General features: G+C 35.5%; 1 protein-coding gene across 2 annotated transcripts in view; it reads left to right on the forward strand.

The window, feature by feature from the left end:
• LOC143255598 (ATPase MORC2-like) overlaps nt 1–19162 on the forward strand; it is a 167841-nt gene that overhangs the window by 26858 nt on the left and 121821 nt on the right. For both annotated transcript variants that reach the window (XM_076511479.1, XM_076511480.1), the window contains exon 3: nt 8462–8515. In XM_076511479.1, coding sequence (XP_076367594.1) covers nt 8462–8515 — 54 coding nt within the window. The remainder of the gene's footprint in view (nt 1–8461; nt 8516–19162) is intronic.

A 19162-nucleotide genomic window follows, 5' to 3' on the forward strand; every position in this document is an offset into this window, starting at 1 on the left:
GAGGTGACTAATGTTCGGAACATCGCTAACACTCTAGGTGAAAGCTTTTGCCTGGGATCTAGCACTTCTGCTTGTTCCTCCACCTTCCTGGCCATCAAGACTCGGCAGAGCGATCACCTCTTTCCTTCGAACTGACTGTTTCTTTGACTATAATTGTCCCTTTACCCTAGTGAAACTAAAAATGGCCCTTCATTGGTCTGCCAGTACGTCTGTTGGATCTGATGATATTCATTATGACATGCTGCACCATCTATCTCCTGCTTCTCTTGATGTCCTTCTGATTGTTTTCAACCGGATCTGGCAGGAGAATGTTTTTCCTGATGCCTGGTGCTAGGCTATTATTTTACCTTTCTCTAAGCCAGGGAAAGATCCCAAGATTCCTTCAAACTACCGTCCAATTGCTTTGACAAGCTGTTTCTGTAAGACATTAGAAAGAATGGTTAATGCTCGTCTTGTTTGGTTCCTTGAATCAAACAACCTCCTCTCGCCACCCAGAGTGGGTTCCGTCAACAGCACTCCACCACAGACCACCCTTCTGACACAACATGGAGTTACACTCATCAGGTAATTCAGTGGGCTCTGCTATGGTTTGCTATGGGTCAGTAGTTATGTCGCAGAATCCCTTCTACAGCTTCTGTGTTCACTGCTGAACTGTATGCCATATCTCTTGCCCTGGATCATATTGCAGCTGAGCAGTACTCCAACTGCATTATTTATACTGATTCGCTTAGTTCTATACTTGCCTTGGAATCGCTACACGCATAGCTCACATCCTATTCTCGCTGATATTCGAAACCGACTGGCCCATTTCTCATTAGCAGCTACTTCAATCCAGTTTTCTGGATACCAGGCCATGTTGGTATTCTATACTTGCCTTGGAATCGCTACACGCTGGAACGAGCTTGCAAACATGGCAGCTAAATATGTCTGCTTCAGCACCATCACTCCTATGCCTATTCCGCATATGGACTATGGTGTTGTCTTCAAGGCTCGGCTCGTGCCAGCTGGCAGTCCACTTGGAATGAGCAACGTGACAACAAACTTTTTCAAATCAAACCCAAAATTGACTGGCCATCTAGCTTCCGTAAAGTTCGAAGGAGGAAGTTGTTCTCACTAGGCTATGCATTGGTCACAGTTTTTAACTCATCATTTTCTTTTATCTGGAACTGATGCACCAATGTGTAGTTTGTGTAACACTCAAATCACTGTCAGCCACGTTTTACTTTTTTGCCATCGTTACAATTCTCAACGACGGCAATATTTTAAACATATTTTTTCCCCGGGTCAATCTGTAACATTGGACAGAGTTATTGGTGATGGTGACTCTGTCCACCTTGATAATGTTTTTAATTTTTAATGGCCATTAATCTTTTAATCTCATTTAAGTGTTGCATATTTATTCATTACACCTTTTAATTGTGGTTCCTTTTTACAGTTTTAATCTCTCATTCAATTTGACATTGGACAATGGCCAGAACATTAAATAACTGTACACCAGGACTGGAAAGGCCAACTTCAGGTGACTAACGCTCCTGTTTGAACTATCCGTTTGAACTACTCGTTAGTCATCCTGGCGAGTTGTTATTATACTTTTGCTGCATATCAATACACACTTTTACTACTTTACTTTTAGTACTGGCCATATTGACTCATAACCCGAACCAGGACTGGAAAGACCAACTTCAGGTGACTGACAGTGGTTTTATACTTACCTGTTAGTCTTCCTGGCGGTTTACGATCATTACCATTCTGCTACAGGTAGTTCTTACAACTTTGTTGACTGGATGTCAACATTGGTTTTACGCCATTTTCTGTTTTAATTGCCCTTTGCTTTTATCTTCAATTACTTTTACAAATTTTACTCCATTTACTTGACTTTATCTTTTACTGGACATTTGGCTACTCATTATTACGATTTTATGGAGTGTCTTTTAAAACTTTTATTCTTTTACATTTTGATAATAGCTGCTATGACACATAACCCGGAACCAGGACTGGAAAGGCCAACTTCAGGTGATTGACGGTGGTTCTTGAACTTACCTGTTAATCTTCCTGGCGGGTTATGATCATTACCTTTTTGCTAGAGTAAATACCTTACAACTTCTTATACTCTGCCTTCTATCTTAACATTGTAGACTAGGTGTCAACATTGGTTTTATACTTTTTTGTTTTACCTTCATTTCCATTTATGTCTATTACTACATTTATTTATTTATTTATTTTTTTTTTTACATTTTTACCGAATGTCTGGCGCAGATAGCCTCGCTGCTTTGTGCCATAAAACACTAAATCAATCAATCAATCTTCCTCATGTTTGAGTTTGAATACTCATGTTTCATTCCACCTGTTTGATGGTGGTGGCTTATAGCGCTCACTAAAGGGGCACTCATTCTTCTTTTCTTTGTGGTAGATAGTGGCCCTCCCTTTCTGGACCCACATACTTGACATATGTCTTCTGGCATATCATTTTACAGATGCTTTTGCCTTCATTGCAGATCACCTTTCCAGTCCTGACTTTCTTCCAAGGAGTAGCTTCTCAGTTTTTGCACATATGGTGGCTCTGTCTCCTGTGGGGTAATGCTCCACAGAAAGCGTTTGACTTTTTCCTAGATTCCATGTTACCTCTTATATTTTTGATCTCCGGTTCATTACTAATTTGCCATTGCTGTTTCTGTGTCCAGACATGATTAGATCTCATTTATAACTTTAGTTTTTCTCCTCTTGTCAGTTTTCTTCCAAAGATGATTTTGAACATCTGTGTCATTCTGGATCAGGGCTTTCTAATTGATCCTTCTTGACCAGCATAGCTTTGGTTTTCTTGGCTGTTTTGGCTTAAAATGTTCATTTTTGCTGTGAATTGTTTTACTAATCTACACTTTGGGAACTATTGTAAATATTCTCTTTGTCATTTTTGTTCCTTGCCATCTTCCACCTTTATTTGCAGTTAGATCTGGATGACTTTTTCTGCTTCATAAATGACCTGAGTTGATTTTTTGCTTTTAAGATTTCTTTCTTTTGACTCCATTTCTTACAGTATCCTCCAGAATGAGAGATATACAATACAGACAATAAAGATCTCATTAAGTGATGGTTTTCTGCTGGTGGAGATAATGAGATGCTCTCCAAGTGGATTCTTCATTGCTGCACAGGATTTTTCAAGAGAAGGTTTTAGCTTTGGAGTGTGCCATCATAATGTTTGGAATTCCTCATCCATTCCACCTTATGGAAGCTGGTTCCTGACAGCTGAGGTTTGGATTTACAACTGAACCAATTGACATGATGTTCTCACACTACAAAATCCCAACTTTCAGTTGGGATTTCTCATTCTATATCTGTATAGATGTCAGTTCCTGGTGGCTGAATTTTGGACTTAGAGCTGAACCAATCAACAGAAGTCTTCACATATGTTCAGAGTATTTCTGGTCCCTTTCTCAGTTTACCACAGGTGGCATTAGTCCAGTGTTGAGGGTCACTTGTTGGTTGCTCCTCTTCTTTCTCTTACACTCCCCATTAATAACTTTATGCAGATGATGTTACTGTATTTAGGGTGTTCCAGTCTGTCTGATTTAAATGGAATATGCATTTATGTTATTTCACTTTGTTTACATGTGTTGTTTATAGATTGATGGTAGGATTTTTCCCTCTGATAAGCTGAACTTTTGGTGAAGACAGTGTAATCCATGTTCTTACCCATGCATGAATGTTAGTTCCCTAGTTATTCTACAGGCACATCACTTATTTTATCCACATTATATTCATCAGAAATATTGAAATTATAATGTATTGTGGTTAGAATTACTGTCCAGCTATTTTCTCTCCCATTGGGACATTACAATTTTATGCCTGGATCTGTTACACCTATTCCATATCAGAGTGAAGAATAACCTGATACAGAAGTGGCACAGTCTCTTTTTATTAAAGATTCCCCTTATTAGTGTCCTTAGGGTGCTTCTACTCTCTCCCTTGTACTGGCTCCTCCACCCATTGAATGTGGGATTCTAACTTTGTATAAGGTCAAAATTTATAATTTTTCTATGCTAAAAATATATTTTTAACAGGAACTTACTTCCTTGAGACCACACCATTGTTCTTCCCCACTGTCAACTGGTGCTTACATTTTTGCCTAAACACAAAAATTAGAGTTAGGTAGAATAAGAAATAGGTAGTTACATGAGTCGTGGGTGTGTGGTTTTACTATCGATGGAGGTTTGTCACATGATAATTTTCATGTAAGAATCAGTTAATGTGAATTGAGGGGTGTGTGGAAGTGAAAAGCTTGTGGCATGTAAAAAATAAAGAGCAGTAGTAAATGAGAACAGCAGTGTATATGAGCAGAACTAAGCCTGTTAGAAATACATTTTCATTCTAGGAAAATTGCAACTTTTTGTGAAAATGGGTGACATGATCTTGCATGTGGCAGCATGGAAACTGAAAATGGTTATCTGTATATTGAAGTAGCTGGAAATCATTCTCTTTTTTTTTTTTCATCAAAACATAAAAAAATTCAACCAGCCCTTTCTTCTATTTCTAAAAATTGAATGAACAAATAAATCTTATACAATCTTACTAGATTTTACCTCATTCATATGCTCTATTGACAGTGCATAAAACTAGAATACCATACAGTCTTACTGTTAAAAACGTAGATTATTGTATACATCATTGATTTCTAAGTTTGTTGTTATGAATGTTCTTTTTTAACAAATTCTCATGGGTTTACAGTTAAAAAGGTTTTAGAATTTATTAATATAATTAAAAATATCAATTTAGAGGAAAATGATAGAGTAGCATCATTTGGTGTAGTTTTATTGTTAACAAATGTACCAATAGAAGAAGTACTATGCTATTTTGGAAATGTTACTAGTCAGCAAAATTTTTTCACATCTAGAAGTAGATGTTTTAAATTTAACAAAATTATGCACATATATTAATTTTATGATGGGTGAGGAAATTTATAAATGGAATAAAGTTTTGTTTAAGGTGAAACCATTATCACCCCTTTTAGCAGAAATTTTCATGTTTAATGTGTGTGTGTGTGTATGTATAAAAGAATTGTTTTCTTTTTTTCTGCTCTCCTAAAGATGTAGAGCAGTGGTGCACAAAGTCCGGCCCACGCCGAGTCGCCTGCGATGTTCAAAGGGAAAGTCAAACATTGAAAGTTTGCATCGGCACGAAGATTAAGCGCTATAGAAGAATATGCATTAGATTAGATACTGGATGGTTCCATATTTGTGTTGAGAAATAAAGAAAATTTTATTAGCAAATCTTGTTAGTGCATAGGCATTTAATCATTGACGTATCGTAATATTTCCATAATTACGAAATTTCACGCGTTCCATTTGTTCCTCAAGATTTACTTATGAGCCCTATTTTATATTATTTTGAAACAAAAATGGCAGCTAATCGTAAAAGAAAAGTTGACGATTAAAACCACAGTGTCATGATGATTGGACTGCTTAATACTGTTTTGTTCAACAACAGAAGAACGTGATTTGTCTGCTGTGTCATTTGACAGTAGCAGTGGCAAAGGTATCCAATATAAAGCGTCATTATGAATTGAAGCATAAAGATTTCCACAACATTATTGGTGATTAATGAACAGCTTGAATTGGATCTCTGTGGTGGTTGCTGAATCACCAGCAGAATGTTTTCTCAAAGCAGTCAGCAGATTTAGGTGAAGCATGTGAGGCCAGTTATGATATTTCATTGATTATAGCGAAATCTTGCTGATCGTTCAGTGATGGTGATTTTGTCAAGCAATGTATGATCACTGCATCGGAAAAGTGTCCAGAAGCAGTTCGCAAGCTACAGTTGATGGCTTTGAATTGTTTTGACAGTTCAGCAAAGAATTTCACACCTCTCAGCAGATGTGACAAGGCAGTTTACAAATAAAGCAGCCAACTTTGTCTACTTCTCTTTGGCAGCAGACAAGTCGACTGACATCAGTTCAACAGCACAGCTTCTAGTTTTGGTTCGTGGTGTATCCTTATTCTTTGATATCACAGAGGAACTAATCAGCATGCTATTCGAGGAGACATTACTACTGTGTAGTAGTGTTTCATTGGATTTCACGAAACTCTTAAGTGTGACAACTGATGGAGCACCAGCCATGACCGGAGAAAGTAGAGGGCTGGTGGCAGTGTTGATGAAGCATCGAGGAAAGCAGAACAGACAGTTGGTGAAGTTGCACTGTATTATTCACCAACAGAACATGTGCAGTAAAGAATTAGGTTTTCAGGCACTGATGGCATAAGTGACGAAAACCATTAATTTCGTCAAATCACAAGGGCTCAATCACTGTCAGTTTCAAAGTCTTTTTGAAGAAATTGATTCAGACTATGGTGACCTTGTGTATCACTGTGAAGTACACTGGCTGAGTCTAGGGAAGATGCTCAAAAGATTCTGGGAGTTGATTGATGAGGTGATATAATTACTCAGAAGCAAGAACAAAAACAAAGAAGTGATTTCCATGCCTGATCCAACATGGCAAGCTGATTTGACCTTTCTGGTTGACATGACACAACACTTGAATGATCTGAATTTGAAGTTGCAAGACAAAAATCAGCTTGTCTGTCAGCTTGCAAATCACGTCTCAGCTTTCAGGACAAAGTTGCAGTTGTTTCGGCAGCAAGCAGCATCAAGCAACTTTGTGCACTTTCCCACTTTTCAGTCACAGCAACAGAAGAATCAAGACATTGACACACAAGTTTATGTTGGGAAGCTAGATACCTTGATTAAATCCTTCAACTTACGGTTTCATGACTTTAACCAATGCATATTGTTGATGAAACTTTTGCTGATCCGTTCAGTGTGTTAGTGGATGACTTGTCAGCAGAATATCAGCTCGAACTTACTGATCTTCAGGCATCTGATGAACTGCATGCTATTTACCAAGAAAACAGTTTGCTTGACTCCTACAAAACATTGCCAGATGCATTTGCTAATTTGAAAGAGAATGTACTTGTCCACACCAGCAATTTGGTAGCACGTACTGCTGCAAACAGGATTTCTCGCATGTGAAACTGAACAAAAACAACACCTGTAATCAGTTGATTGATGATCATCTAGAAGCAGTCTTGCGTATTTTAACGTTAAACATCAAGCCGGACATTTCTAAGCTCGAAGATGACATGTGGCACCATCCATCGCACTGACTTTGTGACAGTTGACGTATCATACATTTCTTAGAATAATGTGCAAACTCTTTGATGTAATCGTTATTTTTGTGTTCTTAAATGTGATGTCCATCTTGTGTGAAACAACTGTGGGATGATTTTAATCTTCACTTTTTTGTGGTCCCCAACGGTTGCAAGAAGTCTGTTTGTGGTCCCTGACTCAAAACGTTTGTGCACTACTGATGTAGAGTTTTTAATTCTATATTCTACATTTCACTCTATACAATAAATTATTGTGCATTTTTAAATGTTGAATGTTGTTGCATATGTTTTGAAATTAGGAATATAATGATGACTGATGAATAATGTTGGAACACTTCATTTGTTTTCTCTGAAATGTTTTTTATTCTATTTCAGATTCAACCTTAGTGGTACTGTTACTTTAACTGAAACTCCAACTGAGTAACTTTTGTTGTGTTGTTATTATTTATTGGTTAGTTATATGTGTTTACTGCCTTTAGAAGACACATAAAGCCAATGCTTTTAAACTTTAGTTCTGAGGTCACAAAAGGATGAAAATGGTGACCCATTCTCCCTGCATGAGATGCTAGTCCATCACAGGTTAACTTCCAGTAACAGCTAGGTTCCAATCATAAAGTTGGGTATTCTGGCACATGTGGGGTAAAGTGTCTTCTTAAGGCCACAACAACATAACATTGATCAGCATTAAATTTTTTACCATTTAAATAATAGTTCAGAGTGAGATCACTGAGTCTTGCTGTCCATATTATTTATTGATTATAGAATAAATCTAAACCTATTCATCAAGTTCATGTAGCTGTGATGCTGTTTACAGAAACACATATTAAAGTGTGTAAATATACATTTTAAAATTTAAGCATGTAATGCTGAATGTCATGTTTTTGTAAGGACTTCAAAAATTTGTCTTCCATTTATTTAGGAGTTAAAATAATTTAATTTTTAAAGAAATGTTTTGTAAATACAACATTATGAAAAGCTGCACTTAGCGACAGAATACGAGGCAAAGCTTTTCATAGAATGCTCTACTTACTGCATTTAAGAAACTTACAGTTTTAACCATGGAAGGTTGTAATTATAAGCCTAAACTTTAATAGAAATGAATAGTCACTGCAATTAGGCAAAGTTATTCTTATTTTGGGTGTGTAAAAGTTTTCCTATTAATTTATTGGAGATTCTCTTGCAGACCTGTAGTTGAATTAACTATGCAGTGTGTTACTGAAAACTAGTGACACTAGAAATATTGTAAACCCACAATTGCAATATGTAAGAATGCATCTTTACAAGTGTGCTATTTTTATTTGCAGGACAACTCATGAGTTCTTATTTGGAGCCTTGGCAGAAATGGTGGATAATGCCAGGTTTGTTGACTACACACATTTTATTTGTTGAATTAAGTAAGTTAACCAGTAGCGTGAAAATGCTTGCAGTATTTAAGATTAATAATAAGAGCAAGAGGTGACATGAAAATAGTTGGAAATAAATGCCATTTTTTGAATAGAATACATGTAGTGTGAAAATGGTATTTGCCTTTTTTATGTCATTACAATAATTATCAAGATTTGCCTATAATTTATTTAGAAATACAATGTAAACTTTTATGTATTTTTTGAAATATTGTTCAGATAAAAAGACTACATTATGAGAAAACCATTAAAATAAGTAGATTTACCTCTGAAATGCTGAAATCCTTTCCTTGTTGAGTTTGAACTCAGAATGACAATAAAATATGGCTCAGAATTTCATAATCTCCTTTATGCATTGTAAAGTATGAGTCACACACAATTTTATGTTCTCTTGCATTAATGTGACTTATTATACAAGTACTAGAGGATGTTACATAATTCTAAAGTGTGTGTATCTTATGAAGTTAATACTTCCTTCTACTGTTTGTGTTAATGATAATAATTATTTTGCTTCTGTTGAAGCATTATTTCAGCAGTCTTCCCATGATGTGCATGGAATTCCTGTTACTGTGTTGTTCATATTTATCAATTTGCACATTCATACCCTTCATGGAAAGTTTTGATGGGTGTCCTGGGTTAGTACCTACTTTTTTCTTGTACTTACAAAGAAGCAGGTTCTTTTTTTATACTTAAGCTTTTTCACTTCTGTTGTAGGGGTAAAGTTTACCAGTTACTCATAATCCTGATAAAGCTTCTGCTGAATTTGTTTTAAAATATGTAACATTTTAAATGTTGAACATATTTCTTTTGTACCTATGGGATCTGATATGTTATTGTAGAATGCCATTTTGCTGTCTTTTTTTTTCTCTACTGCTAACATGTTGCAGCTAATGCTTTTATGAACAGGGTTAAATCAGAGGTAGGTATATGCTTACTATACATTTTTCATTCTTTTGGTCCCTCAGGAAAGTCTTGTTTGTTTCTCAATTAAAACTAGATCTTATTATTGGTTCTAGGAGGGCTCATTCTTGTTGTCTTCATGTCAGTTAGATCATTTTTTACCATGATCATGATAATCTTGTGCTTTGTCTTTAAGCCAAGGTATTTTTTGTAAACTGTTCATATTTTCTTGGTTTTCTTTTCTTCTCAGGACCAGATATTGGATGCACATGTTTCTCTAGCTGTAACACTTATTGAATTGGTTTCTGTGGCCATGTGGCTTTCATGTTCTTTGGATGTATTTACTCATACAACTATTTTTCATGGGATTCTTTCTCCCCCCAGTATTACTAATGACTGCTAATGGGACTTTTTCTTGCTTTTTATGCTGATGTTTCTCTTGAATTATTATTTTTTTGTGCCAGGTGAAGTTTAATAGGGTTGTGGCTTTTATGTATTACTTTTGGTCATCTTCCTGCATTGCCTTCTTCTTCTCCTGATATATCTCAGTCTTCTACTTTAAACATTTCTCTTTGTTTTTGCTCTTTTTTTATATTCAAAATAGAGATACTCATGGGATGGGGCAATGTATTCCAAACAGTGATTTCTTCTGATATAGTTTTACTTCTTATGCAAAGCTACCTTGACTTTCTTTCTGCCCTCTTAAGTATTGCTAAAACATTTTTACACTCAGCACACCAGTCTATGTACCCTACCAATTTTGCATCTCTGTTGAACATGTACATATTATCAACTATGTTGGCACAGCTAGCTCTTTCTGCTATTCCTACTCAATTCTCACTTTCTTGTTTGACACAGCTTCATTTAGATGTGCTTTTCTGCATAGGTTATCATTTATGATTGTATTTATTTACCATTTCAATGTTTTTAACAGTTTTGTTTTTATTGTGTTTACAATCAGTTATTTTAATTTTTGTTTTCTTGTTACAGAATTATACAAGAACTTGATATTAATTCCTGATTCAGTGCATCATCTATGGTTGTTTTCATTACAGTCAACAGTGCTCTTGGTATGACTGCCCAGGAATCTGGTTCAACTTTATCTGCAGAAGTACAGGCCTTAATTTTCCAATTAAGGTAGATAGATTCATATGTTTGGCCAGTGGTTTCTTCTTTTCAATCTGAAAATGTTGCTGGAGAAGAATACAATCAACAAGAAGACAGTTTGGACTCACTTTTTGGTACCTTCTTATTTTGGTCTGTCACATTCTACACTTCTTTAGGTGATTTAACCTTTTGCACCTTTTTTTACATGCTGGCATGGCCAGGTTGTTAGGGTACTCAACTTGCAAGTTGTAGGATTAAATCTCAGTTACACCAAATGTATTCAACCTTTCAGCTGTGGGGGCATTAAAAGTTAATGATAAATCCCACCATCCATTGGTATAAGAGTAGCCCAAGAGCTGGCAGTGAGTGGTGATGACTAGTTACCTTCTCTCTTGTCTTACACTGCTAAATTATGGATAGTTAATGCAGATAGCCCTCATGTAGTTTTGTGTGAAATTCAAAATATAATAAACAAACAAACCCTTTTTTACAGTTGGTTGTTCAGGTTGATGGTCATGGCTTGTTCAGTTTTTCCTGTATGTTCGAGACAAGAGTGATTTTGCTAGTTTTCTTTTTTTTCCTGCTGCCATGCCTCCAAATCATTCACTTTGATGGAACTTTGTTCTTCATCTTTATTCCTGTTTCTTCCAGGTCTCTCAGTGGATTGGTGGTAAGTTTTTCAGCTTGAGCATTTAATATCTGGTTGCTATACTCATGATAGGAAAGGCTCAAATGCCCTTTGTGTGGCTTTGTTCTTCTTTACACATGGAATGATTAAGTATTTCATTTTGTCAGTGCTCAGACTTTGTGTTAGATGTTTATGTCCTATGTTGTCTAAGTTAATTTAGATTTATTACAAGTTAGGTATTGCTTTTTACCTTATTTTCTAGGTAATTTTAACTGGTTTACACATTTGTTATTATTATGTACTTTGTAGGCTGGGTGAATTTTGATTATTTTTCTTATTAATGAGTACTATGTTGATTAGGTGTGTTTTGATAGCTTGTACTTTTACATATCATTCCTACAAGTAACCTCTAACTTATTGTTTTATCGGAATAATTGTTTTTCATCATTGTTAAATATTCATCTTATAATCCCAATTTTCATCAGGGTTGAGCTTTGCTTCAGCTATATTTTGTATGTTCTTAATACTAGAATCCAGTTTTTCTCCTAGTAATCTGCAGTTCTCTGCTTACATCGTCAACAGTTATGTATAGCTAGAAGTTAAGTGTTCCAGTCAAGGGCCCTACATTTTGGATTAACCTTGGCTTCCTACATTCTTTTGTGGTGTGGTATGAACTTTTACCTGAGATCTACAATTGATGAATCTTCATAATCATCATTACATAGGTAACTAGTTCTTCTCATTCACAAAGCAGATACCACATTTATTTGCTTCTACAAGAAGCAGAATGGGTGGGATTCCTGATAAAGGTGGAAAGTTCATCATTACCCCATCACTCAGTACCTTGTTCCTTTGAAGGGGGTTTCTTCAATTCAAATTTCAGTTAGGCCCAGCCATCTCCTCTTTATCCTTTTCAAGCAGTTCGCAAGGCTCTTACCTCACATTCTCACACAGCTCAAGAGCTTCTATCTCTTTGTGGGAATGTTGGGTTCCTGAAAACTCTAATTCTCATGGGTCAAACTGATATGTATTCTTTGTAGCAGACACTCCTTACCCATGAAAGTTCTACTCAGATCCTTTGGCTCATCCTTTTATCTTTTTTTTCCCAGTCAGGGCAAGCCTGTCTTGATGGCTAGACAGCAACCAGACCATGGCAGGTTTTCTTCTTCCTCTATCTTGTTGTCCAGATTTACATCTGTTTATGGACACATCTTTAGAAGGTTGGTTTGCTTACCTCAATACTTGGGATATTTCCAGTTTATGGTTTAACATCCAATAACTTAAATCTTTGTCACACATTCTTCCTCTCCTGTAGGAAAGCATGGTTATGGTACACTGACAATTCCACAGTGGTCATTTATATCACCAGATGAGGGGGTTACCAAATTCAGGCCTTTGCAGTTTCAGACCCTGAATATCCTTTTCTGGGTCCACTGTCACCATATGATGGTTGTAGCTTGTGATATACCCTGAATTTTGTTGCAGATCATTTATCTTGACCCAACAAAGTTCTCCTCATCGAATGATCCTTTGATCCATATGTATTTCAGTGAGTGTATTATTACCTGGGAATACCTCATGTTGATGTGTTTGTTATTCACTGGAACACCAAAATTACTTTCTTTTGTTCTTTCATTCTACACCCAGTATTCTGAGAGTGAGTGCATTCAGTCAATATTGGAGGGATCATCACATTTATGTTTACCTTCCTATTCAACTCCTCCTCAGAGTTTTATCTTTAATTCAAATTACTCTATTGCTAGTCCTCCTGTATTGGCCAGCACAACCATTTCTCCCACTGCTCTAATATTTACATGTACAGACTCTTCTATTCTCACCTTGGTCAGACATTGTACATCCAGATATCACCACCCTTCATCTTCATGCATCTATTGTCTTAGGCTAGGGACTGACTCCATGCTTTATGTTTTTCCTTTCCAGATCCAAAAGACCTTTTTTGATGTCCATTTACCAAAAGCAATGCTTTACCTTCTGCCTTTGGTCTCTTCAACATGGTATCAATACTTTACATCCTTCTGTTCCTAATCTTTTCCTGTTCTTCACTTGGTTATTTGACAAAGGCTTTTTCACTGCAACTGTGTCTAGCTATGAAGTGGCCTTGTGTTTACCTTCTTTTTCTCCAAGTTTTGTCTTCCCATGTCATTTTCTTCCTTTTCTGCTCCTTTTGGGTCATGCATTCACAAATTATTTGATTTGCCTGATTGGGTTCTCAGTGTGGTTCCTTATGACCCTTCCTATCCTTCCTTTGAACCTTTGTTGATGTGTTTGATATAATATTTTTCAATTAAGGCCAAAATTTTCTCACTTTCAGACATCATTATGCCATCAATATAACTAAAATCCTCTACCATTCCACTTATTTTATAACCAGACCAGTCCTTCCCTCCTACGACCTCTGCTGCCCTGGAAGGCTGTTTTTCTTTCACACCTATTTCTTTACTTTCCATTTCCCACTTGTACTTCTATTCTGATCCAGGTTGGCTTCTTTTGTCCAGATTGCTCCTTATGTTATGTGGTATGTGTCTCTTTTCAGAGTTCATGTTTCTGACTTTTTCTTTCCTGTGATTTATCCCCTGGCATACTAACTGGTTGGGTTTTTCAATTCATTAGGCATATTTTGACTCACTTATGAAAGGTCACCACTTTCACAACACTTCTTGTCAGCAAATGTTCTTATTACTTATGTCATTAACTGCTCACCTTCACCTTCTATTAAAGGAGATCATTCAGGCCTGAACATGGGACTGTTCTTAATATCTTCATCACTCATCATGTGCATGATCTGATTGTATCTTCCTCAAATGAATGTTGTATCCTTCCTGTGGTAATTTTACACATGTCTATTCACTTTGATTGAGTTAAGACTAATCACATCATTTTGTTTATGTTTTCTTTTTAGAAACCCTTTCTTTTTTACCACTGCTAATGGGATCCCACTCTGTTAAAGATGTTGCCTGGCCAGGTATGCTTTGCCTCAATCCTATATTATTTACTGGTTGCACTATAATGTTCAGTATAGAGATGGGATGCTCTACCAGACCAATGGTGGCAAGTACGTACGTTTCTCAATATCCATAAGTTTCACTTCATTGTGGACTGTCACTCATGAACTTTCATAAGTAAATCAAAAGAAGATTTCTGCCCATCCCTGCTGACTCCTTGATCAAATATATTGGGAATGGTCTGCTTTTCAAAATAGGGAATTGTGGATACCTATTGCTCTTTCTTTGTAAGATGTTTTTCTAGACTCCTCATTGCATTTACTTTATTCCCTTTTTTTCTCTCTCTGGAGTAAGAGTGTCCTTACCTCTTCCCACTTTCCTGCCACTGGGGTGGTGGACCATGAAGGCTTCTTACTGAGTGTATTGTAGACTTTTAACTTAATATTTTTTCGACTCAGTGAGAAGAAGGCAAAGCTGATTTCCTTTCTTCCATTTCCCCTGGACACTTATTCCCTGGTAAACAGTTGCCTTCCCTGCATTTATGGTTGGGTGAGTTAAGATTTCTGCTCTTAACTGTGGTTACAGATATTACCTTGTCCTTACAGTTGAGTTGAAGCAATTCCATGACACCCATAATGCTGAGTTTAGTTTGTTGTAATGCTTGCTCCTGTGTTGATGTTGGGAGTTTGTCCAGTTTTAACCACATGCCAACTTCCTCTTTGTAATTCTGGTTCCTTGAGGAGTGATACCGTTTACTCATAGTTTGGGCTCGTGTGTACATGTAAACATGCCCAGCCACAATGTTTATGTTACTCTTTAATTATTTTCATCTGATTAATCCTCAGCCTTTTGAGGACGAGTTATGGAACCTCACCTGTCTAGTTGAGTTTGGATAGTTTTGGGTTGGTAGTAAAATTGAGTTTTTTTTTTTTTACTAGGTTTGCACCTCTCAGAATGAATTACACTTGTCCACATTTTTTTTTCCTTTTTATTTAGCAATGCTTAGAGGGCAAAGAGATGATTGAGATAGCTTTGTGTGATAGTGGATAAGTATCTATCAAAAATACATTTTCAGTGTAAGGAAATAAATTATAAATTTTTCTTTAAGACAGCTCCTCCTCTGAAACTTTTGGAGGCTATTTAGGATTTAACACTCATCTGTGAAATTCTTGGCTTTGAGACTACTAATTGCAATAGTTTCTTCCTATTTTGCAGCTTTCAGTTTAATTCTTCTTTCCATATGATCCACTTTAAGTTCAACTTTTGGATAAAAAAAGTCTCATACCTTTTGTTTTGGGCTAACAAAGAGCTATGCCTAGTTTCTCTGAGGTTTTAATCTTCTCTTTTTCTAATGCCAAAGAAAACAGGAGATTGGAAAAAGATTCTAGATATGTTTTGTCTCAGTCATTATGTCAATATTTCTTCTTTCAAGAAGTTTCTTTATCAAGGTTGTTGAATGATAAAAGTTGATATAAAAGAGGCTTATTTGCATATTTTAAATAAGTCTTCTCATTCAATTCTTTGTTTTGCACATTGGATAGTAGTTTATCAGCTCAGTCTTCATTTGTCTGGTTTCACATGTGTAGTGAAAGCTTTTGCTGCTATTCTGCACACACTACATATTGAGTAACATCATCATTTAGACAACTGTATTGTTCTTGCTAACTCAGAATACTCTTAAGTTGCCTTCAGGTGGTGCTGAGTTGCAAGTTTATCACTGTAGGTTCTCCTTTTCTGGTTGTGTTTTGATCATTGATGCCTTTCTCCAGGGCAGGGTTTCCATATTAGGGAAACATAATTGTTTGGGCCTGTGACTTACTCAGGAATACTAGTTTTATATCCTTTTGTGGAGCTTTGGTAGTTCAGGAAGCATATCAGTAGCTCCTGCCTTTGTTACAAACTGTTATGTTTTGGTGCACACAGGTAATTCAACTGTAATGACATATATCAACAATCAGGGTGGGATTTGTCCTCATATTGATTTTCCAGTGGTTGTGCTGTTAGGTTTTGTATAGGTTGGTTATACTATGGTCATTACATTTGGAATGGTAGTAAATCATTTGCTTAGCTAGCTTTGAAAGTTTATCTTCTACAATGGCATTTTCAGGTTGAGCTTCACAGGTGAGTATTATGTGGTCCTTTGTTTGAGAAGTTGGGCTCTTTTCTTGGGTAACATCTATGTTTTCACATTGTTGCCTGTATTGCTCCATTGTAGCTTAGTGTCATTGATCTGTCTTCTGTGGTTGATGCCAGCAGAATGTTTTTTGTCTTTTGCCAACTCTTCCATAGGTTGTCTTCTTTTAAATTTATTTATTTCAACACTTGTTTGCTTCTTTTTGTAAATGACTATCCACTACTTTCAGTTGCTATTAAATCATATGCCTTTCTTATCCTCACATTTTTTATATCTTTTTCTGAGCTTTTTGTTTATGTCATTGACGTGCACTTAGACATTTAGGATTCAAGTCTGACCTTGGGTCATTTAATATCATCTTCTTTGAAACGTTTGGTATTGTATTTGTTATGGCATCTTTCTCTGAAGATATATTTTCTGTTGTTATTCGCTTTAGGGAGGAAATAGTCAGACATTTTTCTATTGATACATCTTGTATTCAGCTCTATACATATATTATCATAGGGTCTTCCTACATAATACATTTTTGGTTCACATTTAATCAAATTTGATGCATTTTGGCTATGTCTTTTGTCTCATTTTTCTTACTTTTCAGAGAATATCTTGCAGGCCAACATATAGATAAAATTGTTTTCTAATTTGCCTTATTTACAGATTTTGAAGAAATACTGTTCAATAAAGGTACTCATTTGACAGCAATGTTTTTGGTGGGCATGTTGCTGTCTTTTAAACCTCAGAATTCTGTTTGTTGTCTGTGATTATTCTCTTAAGTTTGAGGGAATCATTAAAAGGTGATTTTTTTTTTCCTTTTCTGCCTAACACTTGTTCACTAATTTTTATGAGTTTATGAGCTTGTGCATGATTTTACTTCATGTACACAAATCTGTAAAAAAAAAAAAAAAAGAATTTTTTAACTTAGGAATCTTGCACCCTATTTAATTGGGTCAACCTTGTGGTTGATATGTATGTTTGACTTTGAATCTGTAGTTCTGTGTTTTTCACCATGTTATCCCAAACAAATTTAGCTCTATACTTCTAGGCTCTGAGTGAATTATAAGAGTGACTATAGAATTCCTAGTATTCAGTTGGAATAGACTATGTATTATTAGTAGATAGTGTTGACTAGCTGATTTCTTTCAAGACTTTCACTTCAGAATTTCTTATATGGTGGTTGGTTTTCTGCAGCAGGAATTATTCAGCCTATTGTTAGGCTTATTCACTTTGTGTATTATCTTTGTTGCCACAGCATTTTATGATTTGGAAATGCCAATGTCATTTGTGAAATATGAATTACTACACGATAATGTTAATATAGCACTTTAAAACATGGGAACAGGTAATAATATTTTGAAATGTGAAAAAAAAATGTAGAAAGATCAATCAAAGTACAGCTTAATCAGGCTAAATTGATACTTTGTATGTAATCCCTCTGACAGCCTCCCCCCCCACTAGTACAGCGGTAAGTCTACGGATTTACAACTCTAAAATCAGGGGTTCGATTCCCCCCGGTGGGCCCAGCAGATAGCCCAATGTGGCTTTGCTATAAGAAAAACACAAACACACCCTCTGACAGCCAATTTGCTTACATAGTTGAAAGGTCAAAGGCTATTCTACAGAACAGCCAAAGCTCATTATTATTAATAGTATTATTAAGTATACTACTATCATTAGTGTTATTTGCTGAACAGGAGACAGTACCTAAAATTGTTCACCCTAAGCAACAAAAATAGTTTCAATTTTTATAGGTGTGAAGTAGAAATTAAATGCTTTTTATGAAGTTTTGCCACTAACATAGACATTAACGCCTTGCAACGTGGTCAATAACTTCTTGTAAATGATACCAGTGTTACACTTTAATGGGAAGAAAAAAATGTGTTAGGCAAGTTATTGTATAGTACAAATTAATATTCTTTAATGTAATTGTGCTTCATTTGTTTCATTATTGATCAATTAAAAGTGTCTTAGAATGCATCATTTTGATTTCAGGACAGAAAAAAATATCTACCATGAAAGTTGGAAAACCTTCCATCTTTCACTTGCTTCCTACACATTTTTCCACTTTTAGAAATTTGACCACGATCATGTATGAATCAGTTGTATGAAAAATAAGGGAGTGGAAAATTGAAGGTGACACACATGCTACATATGTGTAAATGATATTTGGAAATTTGAATCATATATATTATTGACAGCATGAAAGGCTTTCAGTATTTTGAAGATAAATACCAGTTTGAAATTCATTTTATTTTTAAAAATATAAAATTAAACAAATAATATTTCATTATGATATTTCTCAAAATGTGTCTTTTTTTCAAGCAGAAAGCTGTTTATATCTTAATTATGATAATAAGTTAAATCTCAATCAGCCAAACACCAACCAGAATTAAAATATATTTTTGTGTATAAATGTATAATTATTTTATTTGTGAATCTATGAATTTTTGTGGATAATACTTTCTCTAACCTGTTGGAGAAGTTGTTTGGTTTGATGTAATATTTGTATTTCTTTGAATAGATTTTTTCTTAATGTTGTAAATGTATTTAAATAAATATTTTCATTACTTTCTGCAGTAGAAGAGTAACCATGAGCTCTTGTATTTATCATATTTAACAGTTAGAACATTAAGCATTTAATATAAATGAAGGTCACTGTTTTATATGAGAAAGGCAATTTGACATTAAAAATATTTACTGGTGGAGTGTGATAACTTCTAAGGACTAATAAGTATCAGTGTTTGCACTTTTCAATCCCATGTTTCTGTCACTTAGCTTCTTAACTAGACAGTGAGAATATTGGCAACCAGATTAAGGAAAGTTATTCATTGAGTCTGATATGCATAGGCATATGGAGTTAACAGAATTAACATCTC

Source organism: Tachypleus tridentatus, chromosome 7 (assembly GCF_004210375.1).
Source record: "Tachypleus tridentatus isolate NWPU-2018 chromosome 7, ASM421037v1, whole genome shotgun sequence".
Lineage (NCBI taxonomy): Eukaryota > Metazoa > Arthropoda > Merostomata > Xiphosura > Limulidae > Tachypleus > Tachypleus tridentatus.